Here is a 22,263-nt window from a genome sequence, read left to right as displayed (position 1 = left end):
TTTGTTGAATCTTATGTCGTGTACGAAAATCGACTTTCGTTTTTGGTTATTTTCCAATTTTCGAGGCTCTTGAAAGCGTTCGGATATCAATTATTAGTTGATAGTTGTTTATCTTCCACGAGGCTATGACGTAATGGCGAAATCTTGGTGGACCTGCAACGATTTATCGCATTCGGACGGTGCGGAAAGCCGTGACCCAGATGGGCGTAACAGTTCTCTATCCAGCGACATTGAATTAATAATCGCGCTTTCGCGTGATAGAGTTGTTCGTACGAAACGGGAGTTCGGATGCATTTTTTAAGGGACTTTACGACACCCACGATTATAACGTATCTACGGCTGAGTATTTTCCCCCCCAACTGTCATCGTTACGCGACCTAAGCGTCGGATCGATGAGGGCTTAACTGTCGGCGTTCGAGCTAGTTATCGGGAATGTGGAAGCCGTCAATCGTGGAATATGTACGTTCAATGACACCCATACGATAAATTATATTCACGAGGGAGAGACTCGCGGAAATGAGGCGTGTAAAACAATGACGTGCCATATCCTTAATCGGAGTCGCTTAAACACGCACCGAGGATTTAGGTCGGGCGGGTTGTTAATGAGGTCAACTCGACGTCGATTCAGTTAATTTAAGACTTATATCGGTGGTGCGCGTTCAAAGCTGGGGACTGATTTAGATATAATTACGAAGTCTACTTTTGAAGTCTCCTTATAAGTACAAAGTATAAAATTTTATAGGTGTATTCTGAAGATATTATTACTATAAAAATATGAAACATATAACTGTTTTACTGTATAGATATACGCAGACGTTTTATATCTTTATAATACAAAAACAAACGTATGAACAAAACTCACGATTTTCCATTTCCTGGAATTTATACCGATCTTAAAAAAAGTTTCTGATACATTTTATATAAATCGCATGAGTTTTCTTCTATTTTGAAATCGAAGTATAAAGCAGTTAAATAATTATAGCTTTGCCGCATGATTACTGCATAGATACGGGATGGAATTGCACTCCCTAGTACCGTAAAAAATTGCGGAACGCAAGTTTCGCTTCCGTGCGCATCGGATAGAAGCATATAGAGATTGTTATGGCTGGTTTAGACAGCCAGCCATTGGAGGGTTCCTTCGCCATTCCTCGCGAAAACATAGCGCGGAGAGGCGAGAGGGAGAAAGGCTTAGAAGACGGCAAGTGCAATTCCACATTGCAAGTGCAGTGCCATCGGCTGGCCGCGCGGTAACGGGTTTTCGCTCCTTCTCGCGTGCCTGGCATAATTACCGGCATTACTTCCACTGTACGTAAGGTACGCCGGTAGTTAGAGCTGTCGCAGACAAATTTTCTGTAACAGTAACCTTAAAACGTGAACTTAAGCCGATGAGCCAGTCAGAATACTATTTTAGATCTACGTACTTTAACGAAAATAAAAACAGCAGTAAACTTATCCATAAGGCGAGTTTCAACCGGTTGAAATTCGCCTTATTACGAGGTTATGGATAAGTTTACTGTTATTTTCATCTCCGTTAGATTACGTAATCTAAAGCGATATCACGATTGATTCATCCGGCTTAAGTTTACACCTTACGCACACTGTTACGGAATATTGTGTGCGGCAGCCCTTACCCCGAGTGTCGGATTACGAGAAGTTTTTGTCGTCGCGGATGAATTGCCAAATTACTGGGGTACCCCGGGTTGTTCTGTCGTCCCTCGCTTCAGCTGCCATTGTAGTTTTCAACAATCGTAAGGAAATCATTTAGCCGTGTTCCGCACCGTCACTTGTAATTTCCGCCAGTGTAGTTATCCTCTTGTCAAGCTGGCTGGAAAATTCAGGATCGGCAGTAAGGTTGAGAGAACGAAATTAACTTGTCCGGAGCGGTCAGCTACGATAATTTCATCTGGAAAATTAAAGACTCGTGGCGAATTTCACTTCAAAACTAAAAGGAGCGACGAAATATATTTGTAAATATTATATTTTTTTTAATTTGAAGACAATTGTACACAGTTGAAAAATTTATTTTAAATTTAATACAAGACGAATATGTTCGTAAGTAAAACAAATATTATGTAAAAAATTAACACAGAAGTTTAACACTGATGCCCATTTCTAGTAGTATTGATTAACTTTAATTTCAACTTATTTTTATCTTTTCCTAATTATAATAATTAGAAAAAAGTAAATTAAACCAAGGTTAAAATTAACTTATATTAGTAGAAATGAATATGATACAGTTTGTAAGCAAATTGTAGAAGCATATTTTTTCAATAGAATTAATATTTATGGCATGCTAAATTAACATGTATTTTATTCATTTATTTGAGAATTTATATTAAATACATTATTTTTATATTTGTTCACTTACTCATAAGTTATGTTAATTTGGCAGTAAGAAATATTAGATATAATACAAGATATTCAAATAATATAATCAGATGTTAAATTAACACTCGGATGTACTAAAAATCCAACATTAAATTGAAATAGATCGGTTTTAACATGTACAAAATGTTTTTACTGTGTAATTTAATAAAATCTTATTTGAAGCTGAAATCTTTTATAGCGAGTTTTCAAACGTATTCTCGGAAAAGATCAATTATTTTTTCTGTACGAGGAACCACGTGCAAGAATTTCGATGTTAAAATTAGGAGTTGGATGATAATCTCTTAATGCATTAGGAGGAACAGATATCGCATAACTTATTGGGCCGGTAAGAGATGCATTAAGATCGCCCTTTAGAATAACGAGCGGGTGCGACTTGCAAATTTCTCACCGCAGTCGAGTTTCTTTCTCATTTTTCCCGCAGGCTTCGTTGCCCGCTTCCTCTCGCGTGTCCTGCATAATTGTCGTACCATCGACTGGCTTTAAAGTCTTTACGAAGTACTTCCATCTTGTCAGTGGGTCATAAAGACGTTCTAAATGTTGAACGATTAAGAGGAATTAAGGGAATGAACATACGTTACGATTTTTAAAATAATTTCATTACATTCAACATATACAAATGTCAGAATTAGGTCCGGTTTTTTATTTTCGGTTAGGTTAACTTGTAATTAAGACTTAATTTCACTTAACTTGATGATAGTCTAAAAAATGAATTTTTCTAATTATAGATGTGTTTTCTTATAGCTGAATAGTGTACACTTTTAGAACTTAAAGTGTAATAGATATATGTTTGATATATTTGGTGAAAGCGAGAAAAAAAATTCTAGTGCAGGAATAAAAAAACATGCCTTTTGATCGCTAATGGTAATCTGATAATTTTAATTATAAGTTAACTACTGATTAACTTAATTGTAATTAAGACTTTATCTCACTTGATGATAATATAAAAAGTGTTCTTCTAGCTATGATTAATTGCTAATGGTAATCTGATGGTTATACAATGATAACCTTAAGGCCGTATTTTTTATTTTCTGATTAACTTGTGGTTAGATTTAACCGAGGATTTAACTTGATAACGTAAAAATTATATTTTTCTAGCCATGATTAATCAATAAACTAATAATTTCGTAATAAGTAACCTTCAAAATTATTTGCTACAAAACCACCAGTTTAGTGATTAACCATAACTAGAAAAATATAATTTTTATATTGTTAACAGATTAAATCAAACTACAAGTTAACCAAAAAAATCGAGGCGCACACAAGCTACAGAATTGAGGTAAATCGTAAGATTTATAAGATATGGAGGTCTCCGTCGCGTTTACATTTCCACTAATCCGGAAGCGTTTTCCCTCGTCGCTTCACTTTTTTGTCACGTCCATTATTCATTCGCGAATTCGACGTTTATTCGCCCGATATCGTACCGCCGATAAATTCCTCATTCGTGCAATTTGCATAACTCGATGTCGTCCTTCGTGCGTCGCGCGGAAATAAATTATTGGTCCGTGTAAATCATTCGTACGAAACATGCCAGCGCGCGCGAGAAAGACGGGGGATGTGACTCAATCCTCGAGAATTTCTATCCTCTCTTTTCTCCTTCCTTCTTTGGATTGGCATGAGAATCTCTTCCGTCAGAGAGCTCGTTCTTAGGTATCAATAATGCAACTGCACGCGCTTCAGCGAAAATAACAGGAGTGTTTAATTCTAAAGAAGAGGATCCCAAATCAAATATTCGAATATTAATCGCTTTCTTAATTTATCCAAGTGTATTTTATATTTTAATGGAATATATATAGTAGAAATAAAATGAATTTTAATATATACTTAACAATTGCACTTATAATCATTATACACTTACGATAGAAAATAAAAGTGTATTTTTTGTGAAAGTAAAAAGATGCATTACACTTTAATTAATATAAAATTTATAATAAATATTTTACCGCTTCTTTCCGATTCGATATTTTAATAGTCTTGAATTAAGAGAGATTGATTTTTCTTTAAACAGAAAATAATCTCTGTGATCTGAGTACACTTCTCGTAGCGCTAGCAACACGCCAATATTCGCTTCGAGTTTCCCTCTCCTTTCCATTCCGTTTCCTGCGAAACCGTCGACTTTTATCGGCACGACGGCGGCGTCGCGCGTCGCGTTTCCATCGGAGTAACAAGTTTCACGGACCAATGGATCTGTAGTCGAAATTAAATTGCACTCCGGGGAGTTGGCGATTACTCACTTTCTGCGCGATACTCCGCGCGCGACTATCGCCTGTCGATAATTGAGTATCGGTTTTGTATGTAATAATAGCGAGAGGGTTTACATAGGGAATGTGTACGTATGTATATTTGCGTGCGCGTGCGTATGTGAGTGCGTGTGTACAGGTGCATAGTAGGTGCCGAATAATTATGCGTTACAATGTCGACCGCAGAGTTTTGCAATTTAATATTTTCGGAATGCAAAAGAAAGTCCCGGAAGGTAATCGATACGTGTGTAGTCGAAAGCGAATACATATGTACTCTCGATACACTGCGATTGTTTAGAAATTTAAGTAATTGTCTAGTTAGAATTTTGTGTGTGCTAGAAGAGCGATCGATGCTACATTATATCGTTTTGTCATGGATGCAATGCACTGTGTATGGAATACTAAAAAAAAAAAACTTCTTAGATTGCTTATAACTTTCATAAAAATGAACATATTGCAACAATTTTTTTAATCGAAATGCTAAACATTAAGGACAAACAAATATTTTTATTAGTAAAAAAGTTATAAGCGATAAGAATATAAGATAAACAAGTTAAAAAATCATTTTTCGAAAAAAAAGTTGGCATTGAAGGGTTTATTCTGCTAAGCAATTTATGTCCATTTTTACTAATGTAGATTTCAACTTTAATATCGATTTAATTTATTCTTTACCTTCTTTCTTCTAATTTCTAGAACTAGAAAAAGATAAAAAGTAAGTTAAATTTACAATAATTGAAAAATTATATAGGATTTTATAATATTTAATATTCTTTTTTTGAATAAATTAAATTTAGATTAAAGTTAATTTACATTGGTAGAAATGGATATTATTTGAGTATCAGTGATAATACCGATAATCTCTGCTTTTGATTACTGATCAAACTGAATGGAAATATCATGCGCGCTATCATTATTATTATCATCAATGTTCGCGGCTTATTTTGTGGTTTTCGAATAATTTGACATTTTATGCCGGGACTGACAGAAGGATGTGCATACAGAGCATGAAACACTTGTTTCCGTTTCGCAGATACTGTCGTTGCTACTTCGCGAGCCGCATTAATACGATACCCTCGCATTTGGCAAAATTACATGGCAATTTTCATCTAGAACAATATACTCACTTGAATGCGACATTATTGATATTATCATGCTACCACGTTTTCTTATAATTCGTAACATAATGTTTATTATGTGACCGGATCGGAATCTTTTCTTTACGTCGAGATCAGCCGAGCGTTAAATTGACCGCGATGGTAAATTGCACGGTAAGAAGTCCGAGACCGAATCCACTGCGTTGGATGGTGGAAAAGAATTAAGGGAATATATTTGTCGTTTTTGTCTGTGTAATAACATAATCAAAATCGACTCGCCACAATGCTGTAAAAAAGAAAGGAGAGAGAGCTGAACACGAACATAATATCGCGTGTAACATCAAATTGCATTACATTCATCGATTCGAGATACAGGTATCATTTCCATCAGACTTCCAAATCTATCCCGTGAAGCGTAATTAATAATCCGTTAAAGAATCTTAACGAATTCGCAATAAGAAGCCTGATGTGCGCGCAATACACATTCTTGAAAGATTATAATAAATTTTCGTGGAATACCGAATATTTATACGTGTTTATTATTAGCTGCGTTTAATGGAAAGTACAACTTTGCAACTGTAAGATTCTTTAACCTTTAAGTAAGTAGGTGTATGGGAGCCACTGCATCCCACGCATAGTTATCTTAAATATCTTGTTCTAGAAAAGGAAAAAGTATTGCCCAGAAGTTCCAAAGCCAAGGGTGCACGATAAACGAAATGTCAGTCGACTGCTGTGTCGTTTATGAAAAATAATGAAAATTGTATTGTATTCATGTATGCGATTATATATATTGCTGTGGACTTTCCATGACGCAACAGTCGCCCGATATTTTGTTTATCGTGTACTTTTGTCTTTAAAGTTCATTATTTTTATATTCCTCTATCTCATAAAGGTATAAATTTAACTATATTAAATATTGTTAAAAAGTATAATTATACATTATAGATATCAAAGGAGCAATGGCACCCTAATCCTTTGAGTTAAATAACATTTTGTTATTTTTGACTTTTATGTGTGTCAAAATGTGAATTAATCCGTTTCTACAGTTAATTTCAAAGTAAATAATGTTCATATTAACGTACGCACTTAGTAAATAATAAACTAAATTTGAGTCAAGTTTAATTTTTTGTTTCTTAAATTATTCAACTTTATTCTTAACTTTATTGAGTAGGAGCAGACGACCTATAGAAATGATTAAAAATAACTGAAATTGAGAGTGTAATTTGATATTATGAATTTAACAATGTAAAAATAAAAAATTTCTCGAGTGTTCTGAGCGCGCGTTCCACCTACTTACTTAAAGGTTAATATGATTATTAGTTTTTGCCCTTACAATTAGTTCCTCACTGTGGCTCTAAGTGTATAAACCAATTATATTAAAGAATTTTACAACAGTTACAGAGTTGCTTTTTCTGAACGCAATTATTACTGTACGTGAAATATTTTGTACACAGTTGGAAAATTTACATTAAATTTACACATTTTTCAAACGGTCTACTCAAATTTTTGTGTTAATTTGATACAAAATGAAGACATTAGAAAATAAATTTTATGACAAAAATTAACACAATAAATGTAACACTGACACAGTTCGTAAGCAAACCATATTTTTTCAATATAAAATTAATATTTACGATATGTTAAATTACCGCATATTTTATTTATGCATCTTAGAATTTGTTTTAAAATACATCATATTTATACATATTATATGTTTATTTGTTCATAAATTTGTCACTAAAAATATTGAATATCAATTTACACAATATGAAAATAACATAATCATAAGTGTGTAAAATTAATATTCGGATATATTAAAAATTTAACAGGAAAAAAATATATATTTGCACAAAAATGTGAATGGACGGTTTTTAATACAAATACAAAATGTTTTTCATTGTGTAGCAGCTGCGTTGACTGATAGACACGGCGTACGGCCTATTGTTTACGTGTTATCTTGATGTTTTCGCGCGGCGCGACTGTAGTCGCGGGGTGGGTAGAGGCGGGCAGGTGAGCCGCGTGACGACGCATTATCCTTCGAGACGCGAAAGCGACAAGTTGCTAGTGATACGATACATTTGAAAGACGCGATTGTTTCCTATGAAAAACTCGACGATAATTGGATCGCGCGAGTGCTTGACTTTCCTCTATTTCGCGACTTATGAACATTATCGAGGTAACGGTTGTTCATTGAGACGAGTGTATCTCACGCAATCTATTCCAAGCAGTATAAATGTACCTCACCTTTCGTCTAAACCTCAGAATCGATATCAGATCGAGTAATTTTCAAGTAACGAAGAGATGTTCCGGCCGTTTAAAATAGCACGTATTTCTCACGGGATTTGTGCGTTCCAACTGCATCGCACGTACGATACTGAATCTTGATTAGTTCGAATAGTTCTTTTGTATTCTTTGAATCTTTGACTTTACGAATTAAATTTATTGCATGATATATAATCTACAAAGAGCGCTGTTTTTTTCCATTTTTTTTATTGAAATTCCATTAATTTGCGAAATGTTGCGTGGATGGAAAATAAAATATTGAGCTTCCATATTACAGACTATAGAAAATAAAAGATTTCTCGCGGATTAAATTTTAGAAACAAAATTTCCTTAATTCAAAGTCGTGGTACGGAATTTAGTGAAGTGTATATTAAAATTTAAAAAGTTATGACAAGTCGTTGCATTGATGGAAAAGTGATACAAATAAAAAATTGGCATTAGGGTTGCAATGTTCAAATTTTAAAAACTCATATGACATATAGTTTTAAGGAATACATATAATTTTGAAATTATAACATGGAAAGAAAGTGAAGTTACACATATTTATTATCCTAATTAAAATGTTCACAATTTTAAAAATATTTTATTGAAAAGTTGCTAATTTTGAAATGTGTTACTTTTCTATCAACGCTCTGACATTTTCATCTTTATTATCAGAATTTGACTTGAAATTTTATAAGGATCATCGTTTCGTTCGACGAGGTAAGCCAAAAAATGTTGATCTGGAAATCGTAAGTACGTGTATATTTCTGTAATAAATTCATTCGTCTCTCTACTCTTTGTTTTTTATGCCAGTCCTTTTAGGCCTTTATTTTCCGCGAACGTCAGCGTCGAGTGTGCCACCGATCGCATGTAAGAATGTAAGCACTTCGCCGCGAGAGCTTTTGTCTCGTCGGCTCTTTGTTTCCCGTCGACGGGTGTCTCCTCGGCGGGTCAATGAATCGGGTTGCGCGCCGCGACGACGCCCGACCGTGGAAATGCATTTCGTTCGATGCTTCGGGAACGTGGCGCATTGTTCGACAGTTTGCGACTTCGTGCCGACGTCGTGTCGGTCGGTCCCGCTATCGCGCATCCGCGTGCATATGTGTGCATATGTGTGTGTGTATGCGTTACATTAAATTGCTCTGAAAATGTTCGATCTTTCCCAACTTATTTTATACTCCAATTTTATTTTCTGGGTTTCTATAACCATAGAGAGGAATAATTTTTGTTTCAAAATACGTTAAATTTTTTAAATTTATGAATAATATATAATTTATTTTTATAATTTGGGTGGGTAGTGTAATTGAAGATATCGAAGAATTATTAATGTTTATCTATTTAACTAATATTGAATCTATATTATTTATTATATTGATATTCAATTACATTTAACTATTTTACATAGAAGTTTATTTTTAATTTAAAACGTCATTTATTTTTTATGCGTTTTTATTTTATTATTAAGCATTTTGTTATAATCGAGCTGAATAACTAAAATTCTACTTGAAAAAGACCAATCGAAATTAAATGGAGGGTGAAATTTACCACCATCATTTGCAGTTTAACTTTAGATTTTTAAGGTCCAGTTCCATTAATGTGTAAGATTAACTTTAATCTCGGTTTATAACTTATTATTTATCTTTATGTAATTCCTAGATTAGAAAAGGATAAAGAGTAAATTGAACCGAGATTAAAGTTAATTTTACATTGGTGGAATTGAGAGTAAAGCGGCGTTTACAATGAGATTTTAAGGTGTAAAGCTTAGCCTAAGCCTTAAACCATAACAAATTGACCATTCATATTCTACTCACATTTAACTGTAATTAGTCAATTTTTTACTTGAGGCTTAAAGCTTAAGTTTTACGTCTTAAGATCTCATTGTAGACGTCGCTTAAGAGTCATCACCTACTTCTGAACGTATGTGCGTGCTTCAAGGGTCATTTGCGTATGGATATTCACACTCGCGCGTGGAATTTGTTCGGCGAGGTTCTGCTCGTGGACATTGACGTAATCGTGTCCCAGTTACGCCGCTTGCAATTACGCAAACGTGTTGTTGAATTGCGACCGCTTTTTTTTCATGCCTTAGGCGGTACGCGAAAAAATGAATTCGTCATCTCCTCTTATGTCTCGCATCAGTTACATCAAGATCTTTCCTCAATATTTACACATTGATTAGTATCTCATATATGACAACGTAATTTTATCACATATTTGAGCAGTTTAATTGTGGATTGTATGGCATCTTTATCTTTTTAGTAGATATAGGTGGGTGATGCTCAAAAACTAAATATTTAATTTTATTTTTGTCATTATATTTTTTAATTTTTTGTTTATAAAATTAAATTTTTTGTTTATATAGAGTTAAATAATTTACATTATTTTGCCTTTATGAGGTAAAAAAATATAAAAATAATGAATTTTATAAGACTTCTGAGCAATACTTTTTAATTTCATTTTTCAGAACAAGGTAACTATACGTGCTGTGGCTACCTATTTACTTAAAGATTATGAATGTTTGTACGAAAACATAAATAGCTAGAGGATAATTTTCATCAGGAATAATTTTTAATTAGATCAAATATTATTGAGAGATAAGTATAAACGTTAAAAATTTAGTAAGAAAAAAATCAAGAAAGAAAATGATCGAAGAGTCAAATGATGTCAAAAAGAGTAAACTTAACATTTTGAAGATCTCCGTACACATTTTAAGATTAATGCATTGATTCGTTAACTTATTCTTTATCATTTTTTCTGACGATTCTTTTTTTGTCATTTCAGGAGATGACTGTGCCACTCACACCACTGACGGCGATCGCACAGACACCGCGAAAGGAGCAGGAGTCCAAGTTCACCTTCAACCCTCATCTGGCGAAGGTAAGAATCGATCGATCCACCCACTTATCGTAACTAGCTCGTATATCTCGCCGATCAAAATGGCAAACGGGGAATTGAGAGTAATCACAACTCTGCTTGAAAAAAAGCACTTTAACATTCGTAATTGCTCTAAAGGGGATTCCTTAATCCTGCTACTAGCTGCGAACTATTTCATAGAGAAGAAAATTTCTTGCTTGTGCGAAAGATTTTTTTTCTATTTCGATTACTACGTTGCTTGTGATTTTTATTTGAATAATATAATAAAACGGAGAGTACAAAATGAAAGAAAAATATTCTCAAAAGATAGAAATTTTTCATCATAGTAAAACGTTCGCTTTTTGCACCGTATAGAAAGAGTTGATGCTTATCAATCATAATATTAGAATTCAGATAAAGCAGAGAACTGTATGATATATACACAGTGTCCTGAATTTAAATATCAAAACTTTGGGAGCTTTGTAAATTAATAAACTAAGAAAATCAAAATCCTTTAGATACACTCATTTTCGTGTTTGAGAAAATCGTAAAAAAAAAAGACAAAACGCAATTTTTATTTTTGTACTTATTCATTTACGCTTATTTATTTACACTTTTCTTAATATATCGATTTTCTATACTCTCGAAGTTTTGACATTTAAATTCGGGACACCCTGTATATTACGCTAACGTTTCAATCAGAATGGCGTGAACGTGAACTTTGTTGTCGAAAGCGCGCATATTTTTGGGAAAAGCGAAAGAGACGAGTGCAAAATACCGAGATTGATTTCGCGCCTGTCTCTCTCGCGAGCGTGATAACTCACAAGCGTGATATCGATCTCGCCAACATTTCGAATCGTTCGTGCCACTTGGCACGATGTCAAGCGTCGCTCTGCGTGTCGGTGTGTGTACGTATGCGTGTAATTCCGCGCGTGGCGTATGTATATATGTAAAGACAGCGGGTTTTGTCGTGGATGAGACAAGGTGAGAAAGAGAGGCATCGCGTAATGTCTTATTTGAGAGAATTAGCATTTTACGAGTCACGGTGGCTCGAACACTAATTTCGTGCTAAATTACAATGATAACGCAGAGATTCGCAATAATCGTACGCGGTGCATACGACACGCATATACATTATTGGCTTTGCGAACGATTATTGCCAAAGAGATTTTCGTGTTACGTTTAATTTGAGAATGGTTACCTAATTTTTTTTACGTAAACGATCACTTACAATAAAAGAACATTTTATATTTGTGTTAGAAACTATCCATTCAAATCTTTGTTCAAAGTTCGTGTTAAATTTTAGTGTTATTTGAATATTTTATATTAAATGGATATTCAACATTTCTTTGTGTTAAAATAACACGATTTACGAGCAAGTGAACAAACAACAAAAATTATTTTTTTTTTAAACGTAAATTTCATAAGATAAATGAATTAAATGTTAACATTTATAATATGTTGAAACATGTTAATTTAACATCTTATAAATGTTAATTTTAATGAAGAAATATAATTGCTTACAAATTGTGCTAGTATTATGTTTTTATATTAATTTTTATCATAATATTTATGTTACTTTATGACATATCCATTTTGTATTAAATTAAGATTAAAAGAGTGGACTGTTTAGGACATGTGAAATGTGTTAAACTTAACATAATTTTTCCAACTGTGCTTGGAGAGTTTTTATACCCCAATTAAAAAGAAGTCACATTATTAATTATATTTAGGGTGTTTTAATACTTCAATTAAAGTTATCATTTTAGATGAGATTGAGATGTTGTATATTATTAATTATTCTATAGTTAATTAATATTTGTGAGATTATTATGTATATAGATATATTTGATACTTTTTTTTATATAAGAAGTATAAAAAATAGACATGAATTTTCGATCAGTAAAGAAAATTACCATATGCGTATAACTGCTTCATTTTCTTGTTGTTGAGATGTAAAAATCACCCGAGATAATTATTCTCGAATTAATTACTTGTTGATATGTTTTTCGCACTTAGAATATATGATTTAAATTTCTAAAGACACGGTTGAGCTATTTTCCAATTGAAATTATTGGCATTAACGTTTGCGGATATGTTTAGCTGATCATCTAATCGAGCGTTTAATTGATCGGAATTCGCGCTCGGTTACCGTTGTTGAGGCATCGTTTTGACGGGCGGAACATTCGATGATACCTGCGGGCGAATAATTCTGGAGCAATAATGTCGACCGGGTGGGAAATGTCTCGGATCGTATTAATTCGAGCTAGGTCCCGTGCTACTTGGCAATGTATCAAACGTTTGCTGCTCTCAAAAGCTACAGCGACCATAATGCGCCAACGGCGACGAGAGGAGAAACGGGGTTGTTGGAACAGAGCAGGGTCGACTGACGCCGGGTAAAAAAGAGAGGAGGCTCGTAAGAGCGCCAGTTTAATTCGGGGTACGTTCTTCTTGAAGCGGCGTCTCTTTTGCGGTGACACTCATCCGACGTAAAAACTCCGTCGCTTGACCGTGTGCTCCGCGAAAAATGGTGTTACTTTGTAAATAAAACTGCGGACGAAACTAATCTGCCCGTCCACTCTTTTCAGCCACGTTCTTGCAGCTTGATAAAAATCTTATCGCGATAACGTTGATAAATAAAGTGGATCCTTTATCTTCCCGATATTAAAATGTAATCTACATTTTGTCTGCTATCATTTAGAAGATTTATGAGACACGGTTGAATTTATTTTTATCGAAAAAGTATTGAAATTTTGTCGGTAAAATAGTTTTTATTTATTTATTTTATTGTAAAATACAGAAAATGTATGTGGCATACAACATTAAATTATTAGATCAGATTAAATTTTATTCAATGTTATAAAATTTTTAGTACATTTAAGATAAGAGTAAAAATCAAAACACAGAAAAAAATGTTTGATTGAATTAACTAGAATTCTGGTGGAAAGTGAACGATCCAGAATTCTAATTAAATTTACAAGATTTCTGGTTAAATCTATCAAAATTCTAGTTGAAATAACTAACATTTAGTAGATTTAATCAGAAATCTAGTAGATTTAACAAAAATTCTATATTGTTCATTTTCCATCAGAATTCCAGGTAATTCAACCAAACATTTTTTTCCGTGCATAATTAAGAACCATGAAATAATTAAAAAAACAAGTGATAAAAATTTATATAAACTTTAATAAACATTGTACAATAAATAAATTTTTGAAAAACCGAATATACCAAGAATTATAATTGTAATTGAATATTGATCAACACAGTTCAAGATATAAATGAAAAGAAAAGAAAACAAAAGAAAGCGGAGAAAAAGAGAAAAGAATTAAAGAACCCATGATTTACTATCGAAAGATTTAATGATTGTGTTAAAATTATTAATAGATGAATTTTGGGATTCTCTAATTTATATACACACGTTATTTATCAGTTGATCGGATTTCTGAAAGTTTTTACGAAACTTTCACCGCTTTTACACGTCGTTTGTCACAACCGCCGCAACCGATTTATAACGTCTGGTAGGACTTTGCATGATATTTGCAGACCGGACACGCTGCAGGAGACTGCATTGCGTATTATAAATTTGTTTCCCCTCTTCCCCGCGTCCCGCCGACGAGACTGCGGAAGGTTTGGCGAAGAGTTGGGGGGGAAAAAAGTGCGCGATGAAAGAGGAGGAGGGATAGGAGACGGGGCGATGAGAGAGACCGGGCGAAATCGGCCTCGTAAAAGTGGATTAATTCGGACCGTCGTATATACATGTATACATATATATACATTCCCGACTGGGGATTCCTTTTTGCGTGCGCGAGTAAATTGTAATAACGGCCGAATGCAAAATCGCTGCCGGCGTTTTCTCCGCTCAAACGTCGCGAGAATTACTCGCGGACTTACCGGGAATGAAATAGCGCGCGGGTGCGTTCGCGAAATTGCGCGGCGCCCGGTGGAATTCGACCGGTGGTGGTCGACTTCGCGCTCTCGCAGATGAAAGGAATCGTTACGCGGTATAATACCGGCTTTTTGTAGACGGTATAATTACCGTTTAGCAGGTAACTCAAGCAGGTGCGTGCGCTTTGTGGTGTCCGCGTTGTGTGTGAGAAATATGGAAATTCATGCTCGATCTCTCTAATATCATGTCACACATCGCGTAACACTGAAGAAAAAAATTACTAAATCTTAATACGTATTTCTTTGTGAATAGTTAACATATACTTATCGTAAATAAATATTTATTCAATAAAAAAAAAATGATAGTTAAATCAAATTATAATGGTTCTTGTGAAAAGTGGTTTTTACAAATTAACGAATAAATATATATTTACATTTAGTAAATATTCACTTAGAGCTATTTAAACAAATATTGATTACAATTTAGTATTTTTTTTTTTTTTGATGTAGTGATAGGATTAATTTTATTGTTATTTGATGAAATATTTACTTACGGGCTAATTTAAATTTAGTGACAATTGCTACTTAATTAGAGTAGCAGTGTCGGTAATTTGTTGTATAATAGCGTAGTCGTTAATCTGCTTTTTTTACGGTATTTATTTGCGGTAGACACTTGGCTGGGGCGGTTACAAGTTGATTATTCCGTGTCAAGTTTCGCGGGAGCACCGCCGAGACTGAGATGTTATTTCATTCGCGATTACAAGAATGCACGTAAAGGGCCGGCCAAACCGCACGATAAATTTCTATTATGCCGGGAGAAGGGTCCTCGGGTATCAAGGGAGACGCGCGGGGACGCGTTGTAAATTACTCGATGCGGAAACGAGAAGCGAGGAGACAAAGTACACTCTCGCGGTTCCCTTTACAAATTTTCCCAGATCCGTTTAATTTCCCCGCTGTTGTTTTCACGAACTTTCCTCCTTCGTTCCCTTTTGCAACGTTAAATCCTTACCCCGACGTTATTTGACAAACTATGTGTAAACTATGCCCGAGTTATTTGCCGTATGCCATTTTGTAGAAGCGAATATAATTCTCGGTAGGTATGTGCGCGAGACGTCTCGTTTAATATTCTAATGGTAAATTAAATTCTGCAAAAAGGGATGGTCCACGCGTGATATCGGTTTGATCCCTTCCAGCAGAATACAATATGATCGTAAAAGCTGATTGTCCTGAGTAAACACTGAGTCTTGAATTTTTCTTTTACAGTTGACGGAAGTCGCCCCGCCAGAGCCTGCAAAGTCTCGTGAGTATACTTAAAGCTTTCTTTAGCTTTTACAGCTTCTACACTGAGAGAAAAGTTTTTGGTATTTAAGACTAATTATATGGTACCAGAATTATGGTTATTGTTCAAATGCTAGTAATAGTAATTATATTTATAGTTTCATCAAAATATGTGTAATTGGCACAGAAAATGACTAGAAATTATAGTTAAATTATGGTAATTGCAACTTTTATGATAATAATAATTATATTTATAATCATTTTCGATGTCAACTATATATTTTTTATAAAACTAAATATATCTAATTATTATTACTAATATTATAGTAATATATTACAGTAATAGTATTATAATAAATTATAGTTCCATGTAATTATAGTCACAAATATACCAAAAACTTTTATCAGTGTACGCTGAGAACAAACATTTTTGCACTTATAATTTTTAACTATAATCATTTTCAATGCCAACTGCATACTTTTTGTAGAACTATAAATATATTATTGTTATATATTACTAACATTACAGCAGTAATAATTACAAAAATAGAGTTTCCAACTATTATTATTTTACCGTGTAATTAAAATCATAAATACCAAACACTTTTCTCTCAGTGTACAAATTTCTATATGTCGTTGAATATAGTGAGCGTTACGTGTGCACGCATGTCGCCGACAAGTTTTCCTCGATTGTAATTCCTTCGAGATTACACCGAAAAAAAAAGTAAATCTCTTTTGCGCATTACTCAAGCGTATAACGACATTTGCATTTCCGCGTAATTGGTACGCGCGGTTTCTCGCGCTTGTTTATTTTTATACGAAATCACTTGTTATGTATGGGAATATTTAATGATTATTATATCATGTTTAAAAAAAAAAAATTGGACACGCGACATGATACTCGTCATGTCACGCTGCTGCATTTTCACGAAGTTGAAGTTTTATTAACGTCAGCGCTGAACGCGTCGCTGTCAACTTTCGAGCCAGTGTACTGGCGTTTACCGCAATTTTTCGCGATAAAACACACGTTGTGTCAGAGTACAGAATATAGGATCACTGACGGACATAATTTCCGGAAACTGTCCGCTACATTCACCGACGATTAAAACACGACGCTGCGTATATTGCTCGAAACGATATTTTAAAGTCATGCGCGCAGTCGAATGGATATTAATCGGTGCGTCTGTAATTCGCACGTGCAGTATTGATATGGAATTCACGGGTCGATGCGACAGTTTTATGTATGTATGTGCCCGTTTAACATGTTTTCGTTAAAAAAAAAAGAAAAAACAAGAGAAAAAGGATCGGGAGGAACATTTTCGCTGCGACAAAGCGCGCGCCGAACATAAAACCTGTGGATTCGAGCAAAATCCCCCGATCGTCGATTTCGCGGGCACATTTCATGAATCAGCCATTCGACCTCTGGCATTCGTTCATTTAGCCGTTTAAGCGCGTGAAATACGCGTTATTTATTCGCTCGTGTGATCCTCGTGCGACTCATTATTTATTGTGGTTACGCAGGCCGTTCCGCGCGATACGAGTTGTTCCCCAGTTTAATCTCGTTATCAGTTTCTTGTAACGTTTTTATTATTGGGGCCTATTTCTATTAACGTAGATTAACATTAATCTCGGTTCAATTTATTCTTTATCTTTTTCTATTTTTTGGAACCAGACAAAGATGAAGAATGAGTCAAATCGATATTAATCTATATTGAGAAATGAACATGAATCTAAATTTTTTATTCAAATAGATTATAGATACATTTTAGAATAAGTATAATTTTATTACTCTCTAAATTTTTTGGAGTAAAATTTTATTTAAAAAGAGTTAAAATATTGCCATATTGAAAAAGAGTGAAAAATTTACGTTCTTGAATAAGAGTGGCAGATTTTTACACTTTTGGAGTAAAATTTCACACTTTTGGAGTGAGATTCATTTTAAAAAAAAGGTAAGATTTCTTTCCTTTCTCCGAAGTTTAGAGTGAGTCTTACTCCAAACAAAAAAAAATGTGAAAATCTGCCATTCTCATTCAAGAGTGCAAATTTTTCACTCTTTCAATATTGACAGTATTTTAATTCTTTTGAAGTGAGGATTTCACTCCAAATAAAAAAAAATTTAGAGAGTACAAATAGAATTAGGTGAAAGAACTTAGAGCGTAATTTTTTAATATTTAATTAAAACAAAGATTAATATTTAGTGTGAACATTGATACTTAAATATTAGTATTCCTCATGATGTATTATAAGAAATAATTTTTCGTATAAACGATAAAGAAATAATTTTTCGCATAAACGTTTGCAATCACGAACAGAATTTTACGGAAATACTTTGCGTTTGTTGTGTACGATAAAAGTGCAACCATGGCGGCTTGAAAGCGTAATATTCGCATTGGAGGCATTTAAATATTTGACATCTCCTCGCGGGGCACCGCAGCGCACCGGAAGCTTTTCAGAGCGCATTTATATACGTTAAATTCAACCTTCTTCTCGACGTTACAGAAACCCAAGAGGTACTATTAAAAGTAAATTAACACGTAACTCTCTGTTAATATCCGCATCAATATTAATGTTAACGTCATAATTTACTAACATGTTGTTTTGTTAAACGAGCAGCCTGTTTATGCAAGAATTAATTACAGGCATCGAGTGCTGCATTTATTACAATAAATAATAAATAGTAAAACAGGCTTGATCGGAGAAATTAATTTGCGCGCGAAATCGATTTTCGCGTTGACCGAGTAATTTTCGAGGGAAATGAAATTTTCAGAAAGGTTCACATTCACTTCGTTGAACGAGCACGTAGATCACGAGAAAGATCTGCGCATTCGTCGATATTCCGGCACTTCTAAACGAACGTGGAAGGCAGAAAGGATTACTGTTTCATGAATTAACCATTTCTCCCCCTCCCCTTTATCGTTTCCTGTCCAGTGCTCGAATGCCAGTAGCCACTTTACAACGACTATTATTGGAGTTACAACCGCCCCTCGTCAACGATCCAGAATCGGGTAGGACGAATTTGCTTCTCGTTGTGTAAATTTGAACTAGTCCCCCTGATAAGCTTATTTCGCGCCCTTTACGTGATTGCATTGTGCGAAAATCGCGTAACTCATTGAAGCTATTCAAGGAAGAAGTGGCAAGCTGATTTTTGAAAAAAAAAAAAAAAGGATACATCGATATGAATATTTTTTTTAATTAAATTCTGTATTTTTCTTTATAAATAGGAACATATTTAAGTTATCGGTAGCGTATAAATAATAATTTTAAATATAGATTCTAATGATAGTCAAAATTATAGCAATAACAATAAAATATTTTCATATTTATAAAAAATATAACAGGTATTAACTAGACATGTATTAGCGCAGTTGTATTGTACAATTATTGTTATGGTAAAGAGATTAATGACTGCGCAAATTTTATAGAATCAGTTGATAAAAATCGTCGCTTTTGAATAGTATGAATAGTAAGCTACTTGTAAAAGCTTGGAGAATTGAATTTTTTACACATATAATGATGTTATAATTATTTCATATTATGCATACGCAGTTGCAGTGTTTTACGCAATTGCATTAAGTGAATCTCTCAGTTCTTCGTAAATGATTTAGTCGGTGAGAGCTGGAAATTGTCGAGAGACACAGATCTTCTGGAAAGAGATGAGATTATCTGAACGTCCACGTTCTTTCTTTCTTCATCGGAATTTCGCGGAACAGTATCATATATACTGGCACGACGCGACGCGGTTACGACTTATCAATTTATTTCTTTCTGGAATCACGAAGGTCGACAGTTTCCCGTTAACGAGGTCCGGTATATCTTCTGCGAAATGCAACAAGATCTTTCGCTGAAGAATTCATTCGAGCGAATTTCTCTTCGGGAGAAATCGGAAAATATCATACATTCTGAAAATTCGATTCAATGTGAGATTTACGTGGCAGAAATATTGGAAGTATATCTGTATTATTACACCCACTCCTCGTTATGTCATCATTATTGAAATATAACGAGAAAGGTAGAATTTCGATATAGAACATTTTGTATAAGTTTCGCGGAAACGGGGAACACCGGTAAAAGAGTCGCGTTGCATTATATTGATTAGAATTCTGGTTGAAAATGGACAAATTAGAATTTTCTGGTTGAATCTACTATAATTCTAGTTGAGATAAACCAAAATTCTGATTGATATAATCAGAATTTTCTAGTTAGTCATTTTCAACTACAAATTCTCACAAGGAAACCCATAGAAGTGTCCTTTCTGCTTTTGATGTCCTTCAGCTTTGAATATGTTATTTTTCAGGCAAAAAAATAAGAAACACTTATTTTTTACAAGGACTTAATTTTTAGAGGATGCAACTTCCCTTTGAAGAAAATCGGTTTTTTCTTTCGAAACTAATATCGTTGAAACTGTAATAGACAGAAAAGAATGTTCTGCGTAAATGAATGGTTTGAAAAGTATTTTATTATAATAATTAAGAAAATTTGTTTAAATAAAAGTTTTTATTTACATAAAAAATTAAAAAGTGATTTTATACAAATAATTTGTCGGTAATCAGGAAATTCTGTGGTATTCCTTGTCAGTAAAAATTGTCAATTTCTCGTGTACAAAATCCGTCTGAATTTCGGTTGAATCTTCGTATTTGAACTTGTTAACGCAGTGAGTTTCGACCGAATGTGTACGTCGACGCTCCATTGAACAAATTAATGAGGACCGCGCGACATTATTGAGCCACGCAGGCGCGCACGTGTGACATCATCGGCTGCACGTAATACTAAACCGTTGTAATATCGTGATCTGCGAACTCACCCGATGAACACTATTAGCGTAACGCAGATTGCGCAACATTATATCGAAAACCGCTTACGATTTTATTATGTGCAAAATAGACTTTAATTTTCAATCGATAGGTTCTTTGATCAATTTGCCATTTTTGCCCACAGCGTTCTCTCGTTATTTTATCTATTATAATTTATACGTTGATTTAAATTTAATTTTAGTCTAACTAGAGAATCCTTTCGACCGCTTCATTTATTATCTAGCAGTCTAAATTTAGAGTTCGTTCAGAATTTATTTTTACTTCAGCCAGAGTTTCTCCCAGTCGTTTTATTATCAACTAGTTCCGTTTACATCTCTCGAAACTAGTTCACCGCGGAAACTCACGATGAGAAATTCCCAAAGGGCTGCAGTTCCTATTCAAGCACTTCGTAGAAAAAAAAATCCCCGATGTTTCTTTAATAAATAAGGACGCCGTTAGGCGGAGGACTTAATTCTCCGAAGCGAATCACTTCTTGATTAGCGCACGAGAAGCAAAGGAGTCGAGGTCGTGTTGAGCTGATTAAGAGAGGAGGGAAACATATTAAATACCGGAATCCCGATACGCGTACGGTACCCACGCCCACAATGCTCTCGTCTACCTGCGCGCACGCGTGCCCACGCGAGTTAAACCCATATCCATCCACCTCTTGTACCGAGGGTGGCGTCGGTCGTCACGTCGTGTTAATGAGTAAAGGTGCGATCGCGTGACCGACGACCTTTGGCGAACCTAGGGTAGACGCCGCAGGGGTGAATGAGGGATGAACGACTGTGCCAAATCGTTCATCCCTTATTCACCCCAACGATCAAACAACTCGACAATCGGCGGCAATCGTCACGCGTAAAGTTTTTCTTTTCTATAGGGAGTTCTCGTGATTTTCTATGTCGAGCACTAAATGTAGCTAATAAAGTTTGAGGATCTGAAATATTTACGAACTGAATGCACAGTTTGTCCTAAACCTAGAAAAGTTAAAAATTGAACATATTTGCGTGTCTAGATTTTTTGAATAGAAGAATACTGATTGTAATAAGTATTTTATTTTATAAAACAAAAATATTATATATTATCTATTATTAGTTTGTCACAAGTTTATTATTATTACGATATAAGGTGGAATTAAAAGTACAAAATAAAATTATCAAGTCATGTGCCAAATTTTTTTCTTTTCTAAGAATTCATGGTTTTCGAACTTACACATAAATTTAAAATTCTCTGATTATTAGAATTAGATTTATTAAAAGTGCATTGATAACCTAATTCCTTGAGTTAAATAACATGTTATTTGTAATTTTTATGTATCAAAATGTAAGTTCATCCGTTTCTGGATTGCTTAGTTAAGAAATACAACGTTCACGTATAAATTAACATATAAACTAAATACCATTTGAATCACATTTAATACATTTTTAACTCTTTGAATTAAATTGTTTAATTCCATTGTTTTAAATTAATTTA

At 34.2% G+C, this 22,263-nt stretch overlaps 1 protein-coding gene across 5 annotated transcripts in view; it reads left to right on the top strand.

Moving 5' to 3' along the window:
- The window catches only part of lilli (AF4/FMR2 family member lilliputian), a 273,330-nt gene that overhangs the window by 179,785 nt on the left and 71,282 nt on the right, over nucleotides 1-22,263 (top strand). For all 5 annotated transcript variants that reach the window (XM_018511570.1, XM_018511571.1, XM_018511569.1 and 2 more), the window contains exons 5-6: nucleotides 10,763-10,858; nucleotides 15,986-16,022. In XM_018511570.1, coding sequence (XP_018367072.1) covers nucleotides 10,763-10,858; nucleotides 15,986-16,022 — 133 coding nt within the window. The remainder of the gene's footprint in view (nucleotides 1-10,762; nucleotides 10,859-15,985; nucleotides 16,023-22,263) is intronic.

Source organism: Trachymyrmex cornetzi, unplaced genomic scaffold (assembly GCF_001594075.2).
Source record: "Trachymyrmex cornetzi isolate Tcor2-1 unplaced genomic scaffold, Tcor1.1 scaffold380, whole genome shotgun sequence".
Classification (NCBI taxonomy): Eukaryota; Metazoa; Arthropoda; class Insecta; order Hymenoptera; family Formicidae; genus Trachymyrmex; species Trachymyrmex cornetzi.
The sequence above is the reverse complement of the archived record's forward strand: the minus strand, read 5'-3'. Positions and strand labels throughout refer to the sequence as shown.